Below are 22,229 nucleotides of genomic sequence, written 5' to 3'. Positions count from 1 at the left end.
AAGTTCTGAAATTTTGTACTTGTACTTTTGTTAACCATACACAATTTTTATACATTCAAAATTTCATGATGAGTTAATCGATGAATTCAATTGTGTTTTGATCCCATACATATACCTCTACTTTTTAATGAATTCGAGAAAAATTTATTTCATAATTTTACATTATTTATGACAATGAAATTATAAATTAAAACGCTAAAAGTAATTAAATTTAAACATTTCTATATTTATAATATACTGATGAGTGTTTTAAAAACTGATTTTATTCAATTTTTTTATTTCTATTGTTTAAACAAGTATACAAAGTATTTTTTAAGTAAAGGGACACATACTGAAGGTAGGCTTTGAATAGTTGTGTGCAATTTTGCAAAAAATACATGGGGTCGCATACGCAAAGAAGTGCTCATGCTTAAAGCTCTTTTAAGGGGTCCCAAGTTAATTGTATTTGTGAATTATAGCAAAAGGTATTACTTGCTTTTTAGTACTTACTGGTTATTTCTCCCTTTTATTAATCGCTGTATAATATCAGCGTTTTTTGTTACGGTTATCATTCCAAGCCACTTGTGTGTTTTTTTTATAGCAACGATAATCTTATAGATATGGAGCTCATCATACACTCAAGGGACATGTAGGCAGTATAAATTTAGAGGCTCCTTTATCCTTTTCCTTCCATTTAAAATCGGAATTTTTTATTGTAATATAAGCCATTTGTATTCAGTATTTGCATTTGGAAAATTACCTTTTTACAAAAACGCAAACGATAAATTAAATAACGCTTTTTAACACAACATTGACGTACTGAGATATAGTGGGGTAGAAGCTCGAATGTCCTTATATTACTTGTTCAATAATCGATGTATTGACAATTATTGATTTTTTTTTACTATATATATATAAACAAATAGTAGGCATATCCGTTTCCAAATATACTCTAATTGCTGCTGATTTTTTGAAATTTTTGATTCGTTAGAAATATAATTTCGGAGTTTCCAAGAAGCTGCGAGTGACCACCAGATAATGAAATGTTTTTACTTGAAATAAGCTTAAAATTTCATTATACTTCTGTTTTAAAATATAATTCCTTTACACAGAAGCAGATTAAATATTTATAGAAAAAGTTGCTCAAATGCGGAACAAACTTAGCTTGAATTAATCTGTATTTCGAATTTTTCTCTCGGCTCTTGAATTTCCTAACTCGTTAACCTGCCAGGACGAAATATTCCAATGCAAAGCATTTTGAATATAAGTTAATTACCTCGTTAATGGATTAATGTAATGTTCTAATTTTATTCTAATTCGATTTCAGTTTGCTTAATTTGGTGCTAAAACCAATTTTATTTTTTAATTGTTTTCATTACAAATGTTTGTAACTTATTTTCTGTGTAGTTTTAATATAATATTTGTTATTTTTAAAGGGCAAATTATGCTCAAGAGATTTCATTTTTGTATTATAAATTCAATTACAACGATAATAATAAAAAGTAAAAGGTTTTCCACTTAATTAAAACTCTATGAACACGATAGATATAATTTATAATTTTATTTGAAGTTTTATTGTAAAATTGCTACGTTTAAAAAGTTTATTGCTCATTAAAGCTACTAATTTATTAACGAAATTATTTTTTTAATTACCAAACGTTTTTAATTAAATTTTATTTGTTAAAATTATTTATTTATCCGTTGGATATATAAACAAATTTATTCATTGTTCTTATTTTAGGCTATTATTACTTAAATTAATTTTTAATATCTGGGAGTCGGCGTTTGCTCAGCAATTTTTCGAAAAATCGTAAATAAAATTCTATCCTATGGCTCTTTTAAAGTTATAAGCGAAATCTAATTGAATCGCAAATGTGTGATCGAACATGAGAAAAATGTGCAGGAGTCCTAAGCCCTAACCACTACTCCATCTCTGATACGCTTATGCAGGTCATGCGTAGCCACATGTCAATATTTAATTATTAAAAAATCGTTTTTTTTTCCCGTGCAAAATCGCATTTCTTCAGGAAAGGCATATACATAGATAAACTTAAACAAGAAAACTTTATCTAATATAAAATTGGATCCAAATCGTTAGAGCCGTTTCCAAGATATATGAAATAAATTTATATATACAAGAATTGCTTGTTTAAAGTTATAAGATCTTGGATCCCTTAACTTCAAATAAATGAAGTTTCACTTTGTAACAATTGTTTTTAAATTACAATTACTACTAATGAACTTCTATGATATTTGTATCTTGAGCTTTCAACTCCAGTTTCACTTTCACATTTTTCCTTTAAAGTGGACTTTTTTCAAATCGTGAAACGACTCTGACAGATAGTTAACACCAAGTGGAAAGCCATTTGCGGTTTTCATGTTCGCCGAAGTGAGCATCACTTCTTCCGTTCGATGACCGATAAACTTATTGATAAGACCCTTTGGCTTTTTTACAGATTTCCAAACGCACCTGATTTCCTGCAGGATGGGTGAAGTGGTGAGCGAGACGGTCAATGGCGTGAATCTGGCCAGTTTGACCACAGAGGAATCGCTGTATAAATTAGTAAGTATGCTCTCTTATATCTTTAACTATATTTTTCTTCTCTTTTTGAGAGCGTTTATTGTAGAATTGTTCTTTTTGTCTAAGATGTGAGATTATATTTGGGATGGATTTTTTTTTTTTTTTTTTGAAAAATGTTCAATATATTTTTGAATTTTTGCAGTTTTATCAAACATTTATAGAATAAAAAATATCAGTTTAAAGCCAAAAATATTTTGAAGATAGAAAAAAAGGTTTCTTTTACTTAAAAAGTAGTATAAGTAGTATAATTCTAATAAGAAATTTATCAAGATATTTATTCAACATTTTGTTAATAATTAAAAACTATATTACCTACTTCTTGAATTAAGAACTAAGCTGCATTTCTAATTTTGAAATATTGGCACTGCTGAAAAAAATAATTAAATTTTCAAATTAGCATTATGAAACATTGGAACATTTATGAAATATTTTTAAACGAAATTTTATTTTAGCAGAACATATAGGAACACTTATTATGCAAAACTGAGATAGGAAGTATGACTGAAATTTTAATTTATAAGATTCTTCATAGAAAATTTTACCAAAATTTTGAATTGGGGCAATTATTTAAAACGTGAAGAATAGTAATAAAATGTAAAACAGTAATGAAACTGAATATAATTTTCCCAAAAATAAAATTATAAATAAAATTTAATGGCCGCGGATGCTCTGGTGGTAAGGTCTCGGCTTCGGAACCGGTGGGTTTCGGGTTCGAGACCCGATTCCACCGAAGAACCATCTCGTAAGTGGGTCTGGTACACGTTAATACGCCAGTGCCAAACATCTTCCTGCTGGTGTGGTGTGGAAGTTTGTAAATGGGGGTATTAACTCAGGTGCCTCTCTCGTCATCCGATCGCGGTTCAAAAGTACGAGGTCCGTCTTAAAGTAGCCCTAGTGTTGCTTTAGAATGGGACGTTAATATAACTAAACTATAAATAAAATTTAAACGTTTTTACAAAAAAAAGCAATATAGAAATTAACAATATGGAATTAAAAAAAATGTAGATAATATTACTAAAAATTGAATTTTTAATGTAGTTATTTATCTACTTTTAACTAGTGCGAAACTTTCGTAAATTTAACCACCTTCATCCCAAAAGAGTATAGTTGGCGCTGCTTCATCAGAAATAGTGTTAGCGCCCAGTAAATTCCATCAAACTGAAACCAAAACGATTTAATCTCTTGCTGGCGGTTTAAAATAAATGCTCAACGAAGTTCATGCCTCTCCCCCCTCCCTCCCCACAAAAAAATATTGTTGCGAAAGTATTTAAAAACCTCTTTGTATACAGTATTGAATATCACAATGCCATCTTGAGGGTGTTTTTTTTTTCCGTCATTGAGTCATTCATTGATAGAAAAATATGAAAAGATTTAATGATTTTAAAAAATTAAATAGGCTATATGAGAGAACTATAACACCTTGATAAATATGGAATAAAAAAATAAATTGAAAAATATTTATAAAAAAAACACAACGGGAGTTGTCTCTTCGGGAGTTGTCTTTGTTTAAACATTTGATATAAATCTACAAATTTTGTGTCTAGACCATATACCAAATTTCTTCCCCTAAATAAAGATCTCATTCTCCTCCCCTCGTATAAGATTGTAGACCTTGGATAAGGCTCCTTGAATCTTAAATCAATTAATCGCCAAAGCCATGCAAAATATTTGCATGGCATTGGCAGACAATAGTTACGGAATATACGTTTGCGAGAATCTAGCATATTTAACTAAACCCATTGTGCGATCTTTGGAGATCAATTGTTGTGATGTGATTTAATATATAAACACCAGATAATCGAGTATGTATTTCAAACGCCTGTTCTCCAAACGATTAAAACAAAATTTTCGGAACTATTGTTGTAGTCAGCAGATCTTGCATTGATTTAAGTCACTGCATTTGAGTTGTTACATTTATTTGTATGCGGAAGTACAGATCGACAGACGGTCAACTGAGTCGACGGATTTTTTCCCCTCAAATTTGATGCAATCCTACACTTTAAAATTTCCCCACATAAAGATTGACGGCTTTGACCAAGGTTCACATTTTTAAAACAGCTCAGATTTTTATTTTCAGAGTACCAAGTATGAGCGCTTTGTGCTTCGTAGTACAATAACTTGTCAAATATACGTTGTGGGTGGCCTTTTTCCTTATCGATTGAAATCAAAACGTAAAACAGAAGTACAGTTTTAGTAACAAGCTTGTGTATCAAATTTAAGTCATAGCGTTGTGTAGTTACCATTTTTACATGTTTGTAATATTACAGATAAACAGTCAACTCTTGGAAAGATTTAGTTGAAATTTTTATGTGCGTCTATGCGCTAGGTATTGTGTGCTCCAAATTTCCCTATACTCGGACAATCGGATTTTCTATAAACGGATTTTATTTAAACATTTGATATAAATCTACAAATTTTGTCTAGACCACATACCAAATTTCATCCGTTTAGCTCAAAATGTTCTTCAGTTACCTTTTTTAGACAAAATGAATGACATAAAGGCAGACGAAAAGGTATAATTCCTAAAATATTTTTTGGAACCAGGGAGATCTGAAATGTGAAGATTCATCAAAATCTGTAGTTTAAATTTTTGACGATTATAATATATATATTTTTTGCATACATGTACTCGGGGAAAGGAAAATTAAATTTTTACTAATTATGCTACATATTTGAAAACTTCGTACTTTTTTAATAATTTGTTTGAAAACTGCGTGTTACACAAACACATGTTACATAAATTGTTACACAAACAATGCAGCAGCTGATACAATCCAGACCATATGAAAACAAGATAGAAAAATCATGTTTAATTCATTATCGTAAGATATTTTCGTTCTTAAGTGTTCAATCTTTCCTTTTAACAATCAATTCCTTTTGGTTCTGAACACTCAATAATAATTAAGTCTAATAATTTAAATTTATGTTAAAACACTTCCACTACATTAAATAAGATTAATTTAATATTCTTAAAATGACATTTTCGGTTTTTCAAACTCCATAAATACTTTTAAAAATAAAGAGCTATCGGATATGTGTGGGAACGAGTTTATTTTTTTATTTTTTTTATTAGAAGTTTATTCTGTCAAATGCGGAACTTTTTATTTCTTGCAACACAAACATTTGGGGTCAATGTTCTCGTTTTATTTGATTGAAGAAAACAAGCTTTATCAGTTGTTGCAAGCGTCGGTGGTATAACGGTTAGCATAGCTGCCTTCCAAGCAGTTGACCCGGGTTCGACTCCCGGCCGACGCATCTTTTTTCCCCTTGTTACTTCTTTTAAAAAAATGTTACATATAAAAATTGAAGTATATTTGTCAATACTAAACGGGAAAAATACAAATTCTTCTGAATAATAAATATTAAAATGTACTACATTTTACATTCGTTTTGAATATTTATTTAATTTTCATCAATTTTTTGTGCAAAAATTGTATTACCGAAACTAATGTTTTCCAAGTAGTATATATATACTGCAAATGTATAAATTCCAGACATTCATAGCGTAATATTTTAGGCTTTAATCATCTGTTTTTGGCTTTATGGGATTAGCTGTTGCATTCCGCTTGTAAAGCGTATTTTACATCAGCAATCTACAACAAACAATAAATTTTAAAAAAATCAGAGCTTAAACATATTATCACATTTCAGAAAATCTCTAAAAATGTTTAAAAAGCAAGATTTTAAAATACATAAATTTAGATATTTAAGGCTTTTTGTTTAATATATATATTTTTTTTCTTAGTTAATATAAAGTGGTTTATCAATGTTCTGATAAAATTTGATTGATTTTTTTTCTTGCTGTTTAGTACGATTAACCTTATTCCTTTTTTTTATAGAATCAAAGAAAAAAAAATGACGATTAAGTTTCTATTTTGTAGAGCGACTTGAGGGATTTTTTTTTAGATAACTTGAAATTTCAAGCTATTAATTCAGATTACTTAACATTTTTCTTCTAAAATTGAAACCGCATTGCTCCAACTGTGCAGCAATTATTAATATCTCAAACAAAAAATATTTTTTTAAATAATACTTTTAATTCTAGCATAAATCCTCGTAATCAATACCCTGCAGTTTAAAGAAAATGTGTCAGAATAAAAACGTTGTTGAAATTTGAAATCAAAATTGTTGTAAGTTATCTTCACGATGCATCAAATAAATGATTAATCTTAAATCTTATTTCTAATGTCCGTTTTTCCGCCAAGCAGGACAAAATTGTCTTCAAGAATCGTCTTAACTTTCAAGAACAAGTAAACGCGATAGTTAAAAAACGCAATGATTCAAATATATCACATCATATATGAAAATTTGCGACTACAAGTGCAATTTTGTGTCAAATTTTTGTTTCAATCTGCCGAGAAAAATGTCTATAAAACCAGTATTCGATTTTTGGATACTATTCACAAATGCCAAAAATTAATCGCCAAATAACTCGCCAAGGATGACAAGATAGATTCAGTAAAAATGCTTAATTCATGCCTAGTTTATATTTCTTAACCATGGTACGCCAGTGCCATGTAAGATGTTCTTTGGCATCACAATTTATTAGTGTGTATATGAGAAAATATTTTGGAAATCACTCCGGCTGGTTTAGTGTTGTAATAAAAAAATTGATATTAATCAATTTGGCAAGAAAAAAAATCACTCTAACTTCGGAGAATGGATATTATCTTTAAATCAGGCTAATTTATAACATCAATATATTTTAATATTTTGATCATGCTGTTAGTGCATGATATAATATCTCAATTAACTGTATTAAGTTTCAAATTAGTTAAGTACCGAAAGTATTTTGAATATCAATATATTTCACTGTATCAGCTACGTTTAACAAATGTATGATTTCAAAACACGTGACTCATGTTATACTTAATTTTTTAACAGCTGGATGCAACTGAAGATTTTGATGAAAGGAAGAAAGTGCGAAATCGCCTACGGCAGTTGCAAGCAGAACTCAGAGGTACTATTTAAACTTGAAATAATTTTTATTAATATTTTAAATATTTTTGTTCGTCTTTTGCTTCGAAAATTTTAAACATTTGCTTTTTGACTGTCATATAAAAATATTAAATCATCCTCTTTTAAAATTAGAATGAAAATGTGTTTTTACGAATTTTAACAATGTATATGAAGAAATGAGGTTAATTTCTTTCATGGAAATAATTTATGCATCTCTTCGATTTCGTTTATGAACTGCTTGTAAAGTTCACAGATGTCGTTAATGTATTATACATGAAGTGCATTTGTTTCGTCTATGTTCTACTTATGAAGCTAGCAGATTGCATTTTTGAGGTACTAATGAAGTTTACAGATCTTGTTTATGGAATACTTTTGAAACTCGATGACTTTGTTAATGGAATAATTGTGAAGCTCGCAGATTTAATTTATGTAATATTTATGAAACTAACAGATTTCGTTTACGAACTGCTTATGAAGATGATTGATTTTGCTTATGGAAAACTTATTAAACTCACAAATTCTGTTTACAGAGTATTTAAGAAAAGCACAAATAAAAAATCACATTAAAAACTGTTGCATTTTTTATATTAAACTTCGTAAATCAATTAACTAAAATTGCAATTCACTGTTGAAATTCAATTACTATTTAACTTAATAGAGGTACAAAACTGAAAAAATCTAAATAAATTATGTATAATGAAAGTTTTTCTAGTTATGTATTTAAGCAGCTAAATAATTAATAATTAATATCGATTTGAAATATAATATTTTCGCTGTGTTGAAATAAAAGAGTATCTGATAAAAAATTTGCGAAAAAAAAAAAAAATAATAATAATTTAAAATTTAAATTTTGCCTTTTTTTTATGAATCGGTTAATAAATGGAAACCTAGACGTTGAGTACTTACTTGGATCAACTAATTCTTCATCAGCTGTGAGCAGTCAACGGTTTGGAAATTTCTGTAAAATAACGGTTGAAGTCTTCAGCAATACTAATGTTGTCTGGCGAGGCAATATATATTCCTCCTGATCCTAATATTTCTGATTATCCCAATCATCAGGCATCGATTCTTGTAAAATCATTGAGTTGTCGAATTCTTATTAGAAATTGACAAAAAAAAAAAAAAAAAATCAACAAATTGTAAAAAAAAAAATTCCATTAGAATGGCAAGATAATATTGAAATGAAATTCTGAGAAATAAAAGCAAACGATTTTAAAAAGCTTGAGCAGATGTTTTAATTTTTTTTTCATTTTCTTTCCTGTGAAAAATCATGAGCAGACGAATTTAAATAGAATAAATTAATTCAGTAAGAACTGTAAGAGGATAAATAGTATCTGTTCGTAGTTCAAGTTAAAAATAACACTAGAATATTTTGTTAATAGTAATAATACTTTCAATTATAATAAATAATAATTAAATTCTTTATGGATGTTTATTTACCAATTATTTTTAATTTCCATTTGTTCCAAAAGTATTATATTGTAGTAGATATACAACTCAACAAGCGAATAAATAGTAAACAAGTCAACAATAGGGTTACTAAAGAACCACTCCATTTGCTTGTTGGGTTACCATATTGGCGACAATCTCGGAAGATAGGCTGGGACTCAACCAAAAGTCATAAATAAAAAATTCCACGTGGTTTTAAATTCAATAGCTGATATTTCATATTCCCGATGGGTGTTCAATAGCCAAAGCCAAAAAGCAAAATAGTTGCTAAGATAAACAGAGCAATGCAGCATTCATACTTAAAAAATAAATGCTTAAGATTTAAACGATTTTATTCAAAGAATTCGTGTATTGAATTGTGTTTACTTTTATTACCATATTATATACCTTAGCAATTATCATGATTCCTGGTTTTGATTTAACATATATTGGCGATATGAAGGAATATTAAGTAGTGGATTTCAACAAATTGAATTTTTAATATACATGCTTTTTGGCGATATGCATTTCATGTATGACAACTTAGCGGAAAAGTAATAGTAATATTAGTATGTGTCCGAGATTCATATGGAAATTTGAAAAGTATGCGAAAAATTGAACGTGGATATTATGTGTTTGCCATTATGCCTTTAAAAAATTTGGGTTCCTCTTGTTATATTATTATTCTAAATATGCAGTATATGCGGAAATGAAATGTAATAATTTTTGAGATTTAATCATTGTAGCGACTCCTGACTTATTTGATTTTAGGATTATGCTAAGATCGCAGCCATGATTTTTTATTTTCACACGTTAATAAAGACAGTAGCAATCTTATGTTTCCTAAAAATATTTTTAAAATTCTTAGGGCACTAAAAATGTAAGATGCTGGCACTAAAAATATAAGCAGTGTACGTTTTATAGGAGTTTTTGAGTTTTTGCAAATGTTTGGGCGAGGTTTCACCATCTTGGCGATATATTTCGATTGTTTGGCGACTAAATCTGTGGAGAGCTCATAATAAGGATCTTGATTTTTTTACGTTCATTTGCCACTTACTCACTTTTCATTAGTTTTAACTTTTATATAAAGATTTTGTGATGCTGTGGAGCGTTTCCGTCGATTTGATTCCCCATTCCTTTGTCAAAATTAGTTGAAATCGCCTTTTATGCAGTAGATCTACTTAGATTTGAGCACTATATAATATCAGGGTAATTTAATCACGCGAAAACCATAAAAATGATGAATAATCTATATAGTAAAAATTAAATATTTGATGAATCATTTCTACTTAGGATATTGAGTCAGTAAATTTTATTTGTACAATTGAGATGAAAAATATTTTTAAGCTATCATTCTGTCGGTCTTGATAAACAAAACGTACTTCATTCTTGAATCTATTAATATAAAATACGATTGCAATTTAATAATAAATTTCCTTACAAAATCGGTATCAAAGAACATTAAATATTTATACATGAAGATTTTTTCATATTAGGTAAAATGATTAGTCATGTGAAATATATCCTGTAATATAATAATGTAATCCATATTGCGGTTGACCTTGAAAATTGTGCTGCAGAGACAGTAGTCGGAACAGGGGTTTTATTTTTTCCCCTAGGCATGTTCTTAATCCCTATTGAATATTCGTCATGGAACATTGAAATATTTCTGTTGATTTTAGCTATAATATTGCGATGAAGGAAAAAATAACCAAACTAGAAATAACTGTTGCAAATTATTGCTTGAACGCAATTGTATCTTATAGAAAACTAGGAAAGTAACTTTTTTCCATCACAATAAAAAATGACCAAGTTTAGTTTTTGTTTTAAGAAGCAAGTTTTGTGGTGAACCTCTTTCACCTTCGAATATTCTCTTTTATAAATAAAAAGGTGGCAGAATTGGTATTTGGTTATATAGTCAAAATATTAAAGTATTGCATAACATATAACCTTTACAATTGTAATTGAATTATTACATGATAACGATTAAATATGCTTAATACTGTTGCGAAATTTCCCGGGTTCGTTTGGATAGTGGGAGTTATATGGTGTGGAGAACGCTCATTCAGCAGGCGGCAGTAAAAAATAAAACAACGACGTTTATTTACGCGAAGACTCACAAGACAGCACAAAGACAACTATATACAGCACAAAAGACGATTATCTTCAGCCGAGACGTGCAGCATACAACAGTCTCTACTGCAGACAGTAGCGCACAGCTTAGTTCAGCACTAGCTTCACTCCGTCGCTGCTCTGCTTATCTCTGGAAGGCCAGTTCTTTATCGTCGATCCCGACTACTCTTCGACTCCGCTGGTCCACGCCTTCTCAATTCACCCCCGGTTCACGACTACACCCCGGAAGCTGCAACTCCTTTTATAGGTCTCAGGAGGCGGGGCTAGAAACCTCTCAACCAATCAGGAACGTTCGAGGCGTAACTGGGTTCCTACTGGACGGTTCGGGAAAATTCTCGATGTTTCGTGTATAATCTATTTTGCGCCAAAGTCGCCAAATTCGTCGCCAAATGGTCGCCAAGTTTGTCGCCAAGCTCTGGAACCTCCTATGGATGCTGGGAAGCAGCATCACAGGTTCGTAACAATACCAAGGACTGTTTACTAATTACTACCATACCATTATTTCATTTTTTTTTATTTCTTCATTTCTTTACTTTTGAAATCCATATCGCCGAGATTTGGTGACCTCTAGTTTATTTCTTTACAGTACTATGAATTAAAAAAAACTTAACACTTATCCATCTGTATATCGGTTCATATATCAATACATCTCCGCTTCAAGAAGATAAATAATTGCTTAAAAACAACTTCTCGTTGATGGTTATTTCTTTTCAACACCACTTTTTAAATATTTTCTTAGCTTGGTGGTAGTCTTTTAATGGTTTCTTAGGAAAAAGAAAACGGTTTTAGTGACTCTAATGCAGGTAAAATATGGCGGTACTAATTATGCAGATTCTAATGGATTTATACACCCATTAACATATTTTTATGAAGAAAAATAAATTGTTTATCTTCCTGTAAAGAATACAAAAGAAACGAATTTATCTGTTATTTATGTTCGCACAGTCAGAGAAGAAAGGTAATTAAAAGCAGAGTAAAAAAGAAATGCCTTTTCTTCGTCAGTAAGAGAAGAGACATCCAAAAGCCTTTCAAGTAGCAACCAAAGAAAATAGCTAGTGAGTTGTTCTCAAGTGATGTCTATTTTCTGCCAAATGCTGACTTGCTTATTTCAAAAATAACGAAAACTACAATCACTAATTTCACCTCGTTATTTTTAGAAGTTTATTTTCATCTTTATTTTCACTTCCATTTCTACTTTTATTTTATGAGGATTTATTCTGCTGTGAACCCTGCAGAAAAAGATAAAATAATTTGGCATTTTTATTTAAGATTTCAGGCGCTTAATTTTCCGAATTTTCTGAGATTACATATTATGATAAGCATCATCATACTTCCTCGTTTAACTGTTATCTCTGAATTCAAGATGGATCTTAAATTTTACATTCCAGAAAATCAATATTCACTTTTCATCATAGATATAATTATGGAAACAATTACCTTACTAATCAAAAATTTTTTGAGTTGATGTTGCAAAACTCACCCTGTTTATCTACAGTTTCCTTCAATCATGTTTGGCAATGTATTTTACTTAATTATTAAAACGTATTTGATTTCTTAAACAGTTAAAGTTGTGTCACTGATTTTTGTTAGGATTAACTGTTTTTAGTGCGAGTTCGCAAATTGTACAGACTAAGTCTACGGCAAAGGATACCGACGTGCTCTGATTGGTTTAAGCCTTGGCATCTTTTTGGCAATGTTTTGCACTCATAATAGTGTAGTTTTCGCTTATTTGGCTCAAACTTTGTACCTTTCATTAGTTTTATGGCAGATACGAGTGAATATCAACACGATCTAATTTTTATTAATATAATTGTTTTCTCTAAATATTACTAGTAATACTACTGATATTAAATAATAATAATAAATATTACTAATAATACTAGTAATACAAGTAACTAATGGTGTTTATGCACAGAAGTATATAAACAATATGAAAATAATTACTCAACATATGATGCAGCAATTAAATAATTCTTATTTTTCTATTATTTTCGTGCCTTTATTAGATAATTTATGCAGTCATTGAAACTTGTTGCAGAAAATTTGTTACTTTTCCATCAAATACATATGGGGAGATGATTACTTAATGACCGAAACGTATAAATATTTAAGCTTTAACGGAAAATGTGATTTCGAAGCTAATTTTTTTAGTTATATCAAAATAATATTAAGAAGAAACACACACACAAAATATTTTTTAATAAATTGTAATTTTTATATTTCTTGAATTTAGGTTTCAGGATTTGATCTTTTCTGCTGTATATGTGTTCCAGATTAATATTACATGCAAACCGTAAAAAAAAAAGGGGGGGGGGGTAAATTTACAAATTTTATTTATTTTTATTAAAATATATTTCAGTATGGCATCTTTTTGACAAAACATTGCCAAAAAGTTGCCAAGGCTTAAACCAAGCAGAGCACGTCGGTATTCTTTGCCGTAGACTTAGTCTGTACAATTTGCAAACTCTCGTTTTTAGTCTGACACGTCTTATGATTCAAAAGTTACATTTATGACCCATTTTATGTTGTCTAATGTTTTGTATTATTTAAAAGTAGATTACAGCTGACAACAATAATTGTTCTTCTAAGATTTCATTTATCAAATGCCTTATAGCTGGCTACAAGCATTGAGCTGCTAAGGTCTCACTTATTCAAATGTCTTATAGCTGAGCTTTGCGCTGTTAAGATCTCATTTATTCAAGTGTCATATAGCTGGCAACAAACATTACGCTGCTGAGGTCTCATTTATCCAGATGCCTTATAGCAGTTAATAAGCATTACGCTGTTAAGGTGTCATTTATCCAGATGCCTTATAGCAGTTAATAAGCATTACGCTGTTAAGGTGTCATTTATCCAGATGCCTTATAGCAGTTAATAAGCATTACGCTGTTAAGGTGTCATTTATCCAGATGCCTTATAGCAGTTAATAAGCATTACGCTGTTAAGGTGTCATTTATCCAGATGCCTTATAGCAGTTAATAAGCATTACGCTGTTAAGGTGTCATTTATCCAGATGCCTTATAGCAGTTAATAAGCATTACGCTGTTAAGGTGTCATTTATCCAGATGCCTTATAGCAGTTAATAAGCATTACGCTGTTAAGGTGTCATTTATCCAGATGCCTTATAGCAGTTAATAAGCATTACGCTGTTAAGGTGTCATTTATCCAGATGCCTTATAGCAGTTAATAAGCATTACGCTGTTAAGGTGTCATTTATCCAGATGCCTTATAGCAGTTAATAAGCATTACGCTGTTAAGGTGTCATTTATCCAGATGCCTTATAGCAGTTAATAAGCATTACGCTGTTAAGGTGTCATTTATCCAGATGCCTTATAGCAGTTAATAAGCATTACGCTGTTAAGGTGTCATTTATCCAGATGCCTTATAGCAGTTAATAAGCATTACGCTGTTAAGGTGTCATTTATCCAGATTCCTTATAGCAGTTAATAAGCATTACGCTGCTAAGGTGTCATTTATCCAGATGCCTTATAGCAGTTAATAAGCATTACGCTGCTAAGGTGTCATTTATCCAAATGCCTAATAGCAGTCAACAAGCATTGTGTTGCTATGATCTCATTTAGCCAAATATAACTAAGCCATGCTCTGCGAACCCTATTAATACAAGATATACGATATCTTTACAATGCAATTTGGTATTTTGAATGCCCTTACAATATCGTTAAGCTATCGTAACTATATAGTGAGATATTTAATGCTCATAATGTTAATTTTACTGAATTAATATCGCATATCAAGGTACGATTCTGTTTTAAAAGCGATCAAAAAGAGCCAAGAAAATATTTCGTCAAATTATAAAAATATACTCAAGTATATTTTAAATATATTCAAGTACTCAATATAAATATTATAAAAATATACTGAATTATAAAAGTATTCGCCAAATTGGCAACATTTTTTTCTGGGTACTGTTTTGTCGCCGTTACAACCGATAAGTACCCATATCAATTTAGTATTTACTTTGCATATATTTTATTTAATTAATATTAATTTTCCAGCCCAACGAGAGGAGGCCATGAAACGGCGAGAACAGGACCGCGAGGATATGATTCTGCAGAGGAAGAGGGACGCCGAGGAGTCGAAAAGGAGGATGCTCGCCATGTACGACAATGCCGCTAAAACTGGCGTCATGGACGTCAACATATACAAAAAGGCAGAACGTAAGTACACATGCTATTATAATTGTAGAAATAAGTAATTAAAAGTGTAATTAACATTGTTAGTGTCCGTAAGGATAATTCACAAATGCCATGAACTATTGCAGAAACTGCAAGTAACCAGTGTTTGCAAGCAGATCAAGTCCCTTGCTGATTTGCCATTTTGTTATGTTCACAGTGTGGATTCAAAAATTAAATTGATCATAACGCATCTTTGGCATCATTCACTTAGTTATTTCGCCAAGTAGCCAAACGCAATTTAATTGCCAAATGGTTTGAGTTTGTGTGTTAATAGCACAAGTTGGGTTTGGGCATAATGCGCCAAGCATATAGAGAAAAATCTGAGAGCAAACGTTTAAAAAAAAAGTAAAGACAGATGTGTTTTTGAAAGTACAGACCGACGGACTCTCTACTGGATTTAGCTCAGAATGACAGACATTTAAAAAAAATGTATTTTTCGAACTCAGGGTGTTTTAAAACATCGAGATTCTTCAAAATCTCGAGTTTTTTTGACAATTATTATACTTTCTTTTTACTGCATATATGAGAAAGTAAAAAGTTGATGAGAGAATCAAAGCTTTGTTTTCCTTACAATTTCTCCAACTGTCTTACTCTACATTTTTAACTTAGGCAGAATAAATGCCTCAATTGTTCCACTGATTTTCCCTTTCAATTAGTCTTAAGAAAGTGATACCCACTTATGAAGCTACAGGGCTGGATGTTCACGCCCAAGAAAAAAAAAGAACAATGTTCTTGATGGAAAATCGAACAAATCTTTTTGTTCGAAGTAGTTCTCAAATTAACATAAGTATTGCCATAAGTAAAAACTTCCAAGTAATTCTTGATACAGGAGCAGTGTGTTTTGAAACTTGAATGATTTCTATTTTTATACATCTAAGTTTAATGTACTGTTTGTAATTACTTTCAGAAATATATTTTCAGTTACCTCAATAAATAAAGTGATGTGATTTTCCTGATAAAGTAACGAATAAATTGCAACTAAGGTATCTCTAGTAAAGCTGAAAAAAAAAATTAAACATGTGGTTATTAGATGTTTATCTCTCTCTGCCCTTTTGAAAACAAATTCCGTAAAAATTAAATTTCCGATTTTCACTTTCAAATTTCGTGGATAATTTTTATTTTTTTTTTATTTTCTCGTTTATAAGGTGTGCAAAAAGAAAGTAATGTAATCATAAAAAATGAAATTTTGAAGAATTTTCCTAGTTTCAGACCTCCTTAAGAGCGAGAAATACGTTTTTGAAATTATGTATGTCTGATTGTGAACATGACAATTTAAGAACTCTTTAAGCAAGATGGATGGAATTAGAAATCTGAGATCTAGACCAAGACCTCTAGACTAAGACCAAGATGGTCTTTGATGTCTAGACCAAGTTGTAAATTTTTATCAAATTTTGAACAAAATCTAAGCGAAAGAAATCTATGTTTAGCATGCTCGATTATGGTTATAAAACATAAGCAATATGAGTGGTTTCCTCGAAACTTTCTCACATATTTTCCAATAAATGTACTAGCGTATTATTAATTGCCTGTCTCTTAATAATCGGGATGAGGTTAATACATAAGTACAAGAAAACCAATTGTGTATTTAGTTTCAGTCGGTTGGAAAAAATTAATACAAAAATTCGACACAGAATTACAGACTACAAATATTTACAGCCGAGACGAACAAAGGACAGCACACTGCAGACGACAGTAGCCCACAGGTAGTAATCGTCCACTGCACATGAAGCGGTTAGACAGAATCCAGCAGGAGAGGTATCCTTGGAGCTCTATGGTCTCTCCAACGTCTGAACTTCTCACTGTCTCTTCTCGATTTAGATTCCGTCTCAGTACTTCTCAAAAATGGCTACTACACAAAAGATACGACGCTGCCTCCATAGTAGATAACAGATTCGGCACACAGCAGTTCAGAACTCGCTCCACACAAAGCTGGCACTCCGATGCTGCTTCGCTATCCTCTCGACCCACCACAGCTTGAGAGTGCCTACCTTTAATAGGTTCCGGGCTAGAATCTTCTAGACCAATCAGGCGTATCTCAATTCCTTATGGACGTATCGACAAAATTCTCGAAGTTTCGAGCAGTATCCATTTTGTCGCCAAAGTCGCCAAATTCGTTGTCGAGTCGCCAAATGGTCACCAAGTTTGTCGTCAAGCTCTGTTATCGCAGGCTCGGCATCCGGCAGCATCCAATACAGATGACGGTAAAACGATCTTTCTAATGACTATTCGGGATGGGAAGCAAAATTAAATTTTTGCAACAGTATGCATGTTATCACAATGGCTCATAAAAACAATGGTTTAAATCAATAAAATTCGGTATGTTATTATGTGACTTAATTTTGGTTTTAATCGGCTGGCAAAAAGGCGTCCAAAATACTTATCTTGAAAGATATAATAAGAATGCTGGATTCAGATCAAAAATCTATATTTCGTAACTACCATTCACTAATGTCATGTGAAGTAATCACTGCCTTATTCTCAAAGTTCCTTAATGTGTAGGAAGGGGGATAAGATTCTTATTAAAGAATATGTGAGAAAGTTTCGGGTGATCCACTTCCATTGATTTGTTTCTGAAACACTATATTTTATAATTCATATGGGTAACCAACAGTTTGAAAGCAGCGTTTTAGGAAATGGAGCAGTTGTATTCGATGAGAATTTATAAATTTACCGTGTTTTAATGTCGTTGATTTTTTTTTTCATTTCTTCTTTAGCATCCTCATCTCCTGCCGACGTCATCCCTCTCGCCCCCAAAAGAGATCTGGTCGAAGAGGGCATCCAACAGAGGAAGAAAGAGGCCGATGAGAGGAAGCAGAAACTGTTGGCCGCTTACGATGCAGCTGCGAGATCTGGAGTTCCTGGGCCCAAAACTGCCGATTTTGATGCCATCAACAATTCCACGTCCGGTAAGTTTCACTTGTGAGCAAAATAAACAAATATCTTTACAGTCTTCTAATTTAATCCGATCATTCAAGAGCAATAATGTAAGCGTATAAGTTATTTGAGTATTTATGATGTCGCTGAAAATGCAAAACGTTTAATACTAAACATTCCATTTGATTAAAATCCACAGTCTGGTAATTATTCATACTATAAACAAATGTCTAGGCTCTCCAATATCATAAACAAGAATAGCCGCTATACTAAATGATATAATACAGGCCATATCATTTGACCTAGTGTTACTAAAATGGTACATATTGTTACGGAATTTCCGGGTTCGTTTGGATAGTGGCGGTTATATGGTGTGAAGAACGCTCAATCAACAGGCGGCAATAGAAAATGAAATAACGACGTTTATTTACACGAAGACACACAGGACAACACAAAGACGGCAACTATATACAGCACAGAGACGATTATCTTCAGCCGAGACGTGCAGCATACAAAACAGCATAAACAGCAGCATGCAACAGACTCTACTGCAGACAGTAGAACACAGCTTAGTTCAGCACTCACTTGACTCCGTCGCTGCTCCGCTAATCTCTGGAAGGCCAGTTCTCTCTGTCGATTCCGACTACTCTATTCACCACTGGTTCCCCACTCGACGCACCACTGCTGGGTCACGACTCCGTCAGATAATGATATGTTTGACGGAGCGCCTAGCCCCTAGGGTTGGGGGATTAATCTCCGGTAGATGAAAAACTTTTTAAAGACCTGGCTTTCAGTAGTTGACGTGATCATCTTCGCAAAAAAGTCCGATGAACTGGGTTACAGGTACAGACAGGAGATGAGGACAAGAGATGAGGAGGTGCTTGACGAAGCTAAGGTTACTAATGACTGTCAGGATGTGATAAGAAGTGCAACATGGATTGGGAAAACGCTGCCGAGCAATTTATTAAGTTTATGAAAAATAAAGTTAAGTAAAATGAGAAGTAATTAAAATGGAACGACTGGACTCCGTCAGCTACAGGCTGCTCCTTTTATAGGTCTAAGGAGGTGGGGCTAGACGCCTCTCAACCAATCAGGAACGTTCGAGGCGTATCTCCGTTCCTACTCGACGGATCGGGAAAATTCTCGATGTTTCGGGTATAATCTATTTTGGCACCAAATTCGCCAAATTCGTCGCCAAGTTGCCGAATGGTCGCCAAGCTCTGGGACCTCCTACGGCACCAGCTATGCTGGGAAGCAGCATCACAGATTAGTAACAATATATATCTTGGAGGGTAGGTATATGGACATCGGTGGTAATTTTTTGAAACTGTAATTATAATTTTCATTTAATTTGCACAGTTTCAAAAATTTTAAAAATTATTCTTTTATTGATAGCATTTTAATAAATGGGTGAATTTCTCCTGAATTAAAAAAAAAAATAAATATATTTTTTTTGCCTAATTTCCTACAACATTGTTGGAAATTGTTGTTCAAATTGTTGCTGAAATTCAAACTGTTTTAATTGTTTCCTCAAATATTTAAGAGCTTGATTTTCTTCTATTGATGAAAGCTAAAGAGAAGAATTATTAAATATTTGTGTTTACAAGACAAATAAAAAAAAAAAAAGCGAAATTATAATATGGCAGAATTTAGAAGATTGGTGAACTGTACAATTACGTTTTTAATAGCACTATGATATTATGGGACTATCTTTATTAGAAAGGCTCATTTACACAATAACAAAATTTAACTGTGACAGTTAAAATAACATGTCTTTAATACAGAATAATTTGGCGAAATCATGAACATGAAGTTACATTTAAACAGTTTATCTGAAAACAAATATAACCAATATTCCTGATGAATAGCTGGTCAACGAGGGGACTGGTTTTTAACATGAGATTTCATTGCATTGTTTTCCTTAGCAACTATTTGGTGTTTTGGTTTTCGATGGCGATATGAAGAAGCAGCTGTTAGATTTAAACCAAATTACTGGATTAAATCGCGCATTTTCGTGTATAAAAAATTGGATTTTTTTATACACAATGGTTTGCATTTTCAGGGAGGGCTGGCGCTGCACTTGATCTTGAACAACAAATGCAACAATCCATGGACTTCAAGAATATTGTATGGATGCCATTTATTAATTTGAAATATTCTCTACTCTGTCGTTTTTGGAGTGTCCAGTTCTGAATTGATTATTCGTATACTGTCCATAAATACTGTTAATACTATCAGTATACTGTGTTATACAGTGTTAATACTGACAGTAAACTGAATACATGTTCGTATACTGTCCATACTGAAAATTTCAATTTCCATGCCATTTGTATAACGCCTCGTCTCCTCTGTTCCTCTTTGAGGAAATAAAGACCCTGTAATTTGTTACCGTTCGCACTTCCTAGAAGGATGCCAAACATTCAACATTTATGTTCTTCTACAACTAGGCCACCATTATATTTCCTATAGCATAAATCGTCAGCATTCCCAAAAATTCATTGTTAAAAAATGTTATTTTTTAGAAAGCTTACAGTTGCGAGTAAAGGATTTTTTTATTTATTCTGCAATCCAGTACTTCTCTGGGATATTTTAAGTGTTCAGTTTCTCTTACATCCCTTAGGAAAAATCAAAATTGCAAATGTAAGTTAATCAAAATATCCAATATTATGCATGATTATTTTCAATTTTTTTCAAACCACGATAATTTTATGATGTTTACTGGCGACATCGGCAACTTTTACAGTATCCTACAATGCAAACGAGTAAACGGATTGTAACGAAATTTGGTATATAGACTATTATGCGCTCACGGAATTTCGAAAACATTTTTTAGTTCAAAAATGTCCATCAGAGGCGCCTTTTCCGGAGAAAGATTAAATCTAATACAATAAACGGCTAAAATGGAATACAGAAACAATATTAACAATCCAGAACAAGCATTGTGAGTAATAAAATGAAAAACCAGGAAAAGATGGAAGCTCCATAACTCTTCATGTGCGAAGCATCACAACTGATCAGTTACGATCTGCCTTTGAACACACTGTCCATCCACTTGAAATTTTGCAGGTGAATGAGGGTGGTCACATGGAGCACATTTCCCTACATCGTCCTAGACACGATTAATAACTGCTCCTCTTGTGCAATTTCGTTTCATAATCTGTTCTTGTTTCTGAATACTCAACTTTTTTTCCCATTCAAACAGCGGACTGATCTTTTTACCTTACCTGCACTTAATGTGGTTCGATGACAAGGTGATCAGAAATTAGTCAATAAGTGTTAATATTGTTTCGCTATTCCGTTTTGGTGGTTTATTGTGTTAAATTTAATGTTTTCCCAGAAAAAACACCCCCTGGTGGACATTTTGGAACTAATTTTTTTTCTCGAAATTCCATGAGCGCAGCGCATCTCATGTACAGTCTATATACTAAATTTCGTTCAAATCCTTTCATCCGTTTGCGTTATAAGATGCTGTTTATAGGAGAAGTTTAATTATAACCACCTTGTATATTTTGGAACACTCTGCATATATTATATAATTCGTCATAATGACTCAGATCTATCATAGCTTAGTACCCAACAACGGATGAAAGATGATTATAATTTTTAAGATTGATGACGCTCAAAGCAAAAAAAAAAAAAAAAAACTCTATATCGGATAGTATATGGTAAATAGTCATTTTGGGAATTTAACCATGAGAAAAGATTTTAAAAGATATCATTGATGCGAGCATTATGACTATGTAACAATTCTTAAATCATTCGAAACATCGTAATTCTTTCAGGTATTATCAGTGGTATTTAGTTCATCAGAATCTAATCCCCATACTAATTAGAATTCAGTTTAAGATAGATGATGGGAATAGGTACGGAGAATGCCGGGAAACGCGTTTACTCAAAGTTTCTCACCAACTTGATCGATGCTTCATCCAGCATCGAGATACCTTGGCGTGTTTTTAACCTCTCATAGACCTGATCATTCAGAATTCTCTGATTATCTTTTTGTCTAAACTTTTTCTTTGGAAAATGAAAGTTCTTTCAAAATAACGTCACTTTTATTCACATTTCTAAATGTGTTGAAG

The 22,229-nt window shown here is 31.9% G+C and overlaps 1 protein-coding gene and 1 non-coding gene across 4 annotated transcripts in view; both read left to right on the top strand.

Moving 5' to 3' along the window:
- The window catches only part of LOC129968619 (smoothelin-like), an 84,760-nt gene that overhangs the window by 44,795 nt on the left and 17,736 nt on the right, over positions 1–22,229 (top strand). For all 3 annotated transcript variants that reach the window (XM_056082698.1, XM_056082700.1, XM_056082701.1), the window contains exons 2-5: positions 2,436–2,542; positions 7,445–7,520; positions 15,097–15,258; positions 17,991–18,182. In XM_056082698.1, coding sequence (XP_055938673.1) covers positions 2,465–2,542; positions 7,445–7,520; positions 15,097–15,258; positions 17,991–18,182 — 508 coding nt within the window. In that variant the 5' untranslated portion in view covers positions 2,436–2,464. The remainder of the gene's footprint in view (positions 1–2,435; positions 2,543–7,444; positions 7,521–15,096; positions 15,259–17,990; positions 18,183–22,229) is intronic.
- Positions 5,744–5,815, top strand: Trnag-ucc (transfer RNA glycine (anticodon UCC)). Its single transcript has one exon. It is a non-coding gene; the product is annotated as a tRNA-Gly (tRNA).

Source organism: Argiope bruennichi, chromosome 5 (assembly GCF_947563725.1).
Source record: "Argiope bruennichi chromosome 5, qqArgBrue1.1, whole genome shotgun sequence".
Lineage (NCBI taxonomy): Eukaryota > Metazoa > Arthropoda > Arachnida > Araneae > Araneidae > Argiope > Argiope bruennichi.
This window is presented reverse-complemented; position numbering and strand designations above follow the sequence as displayed.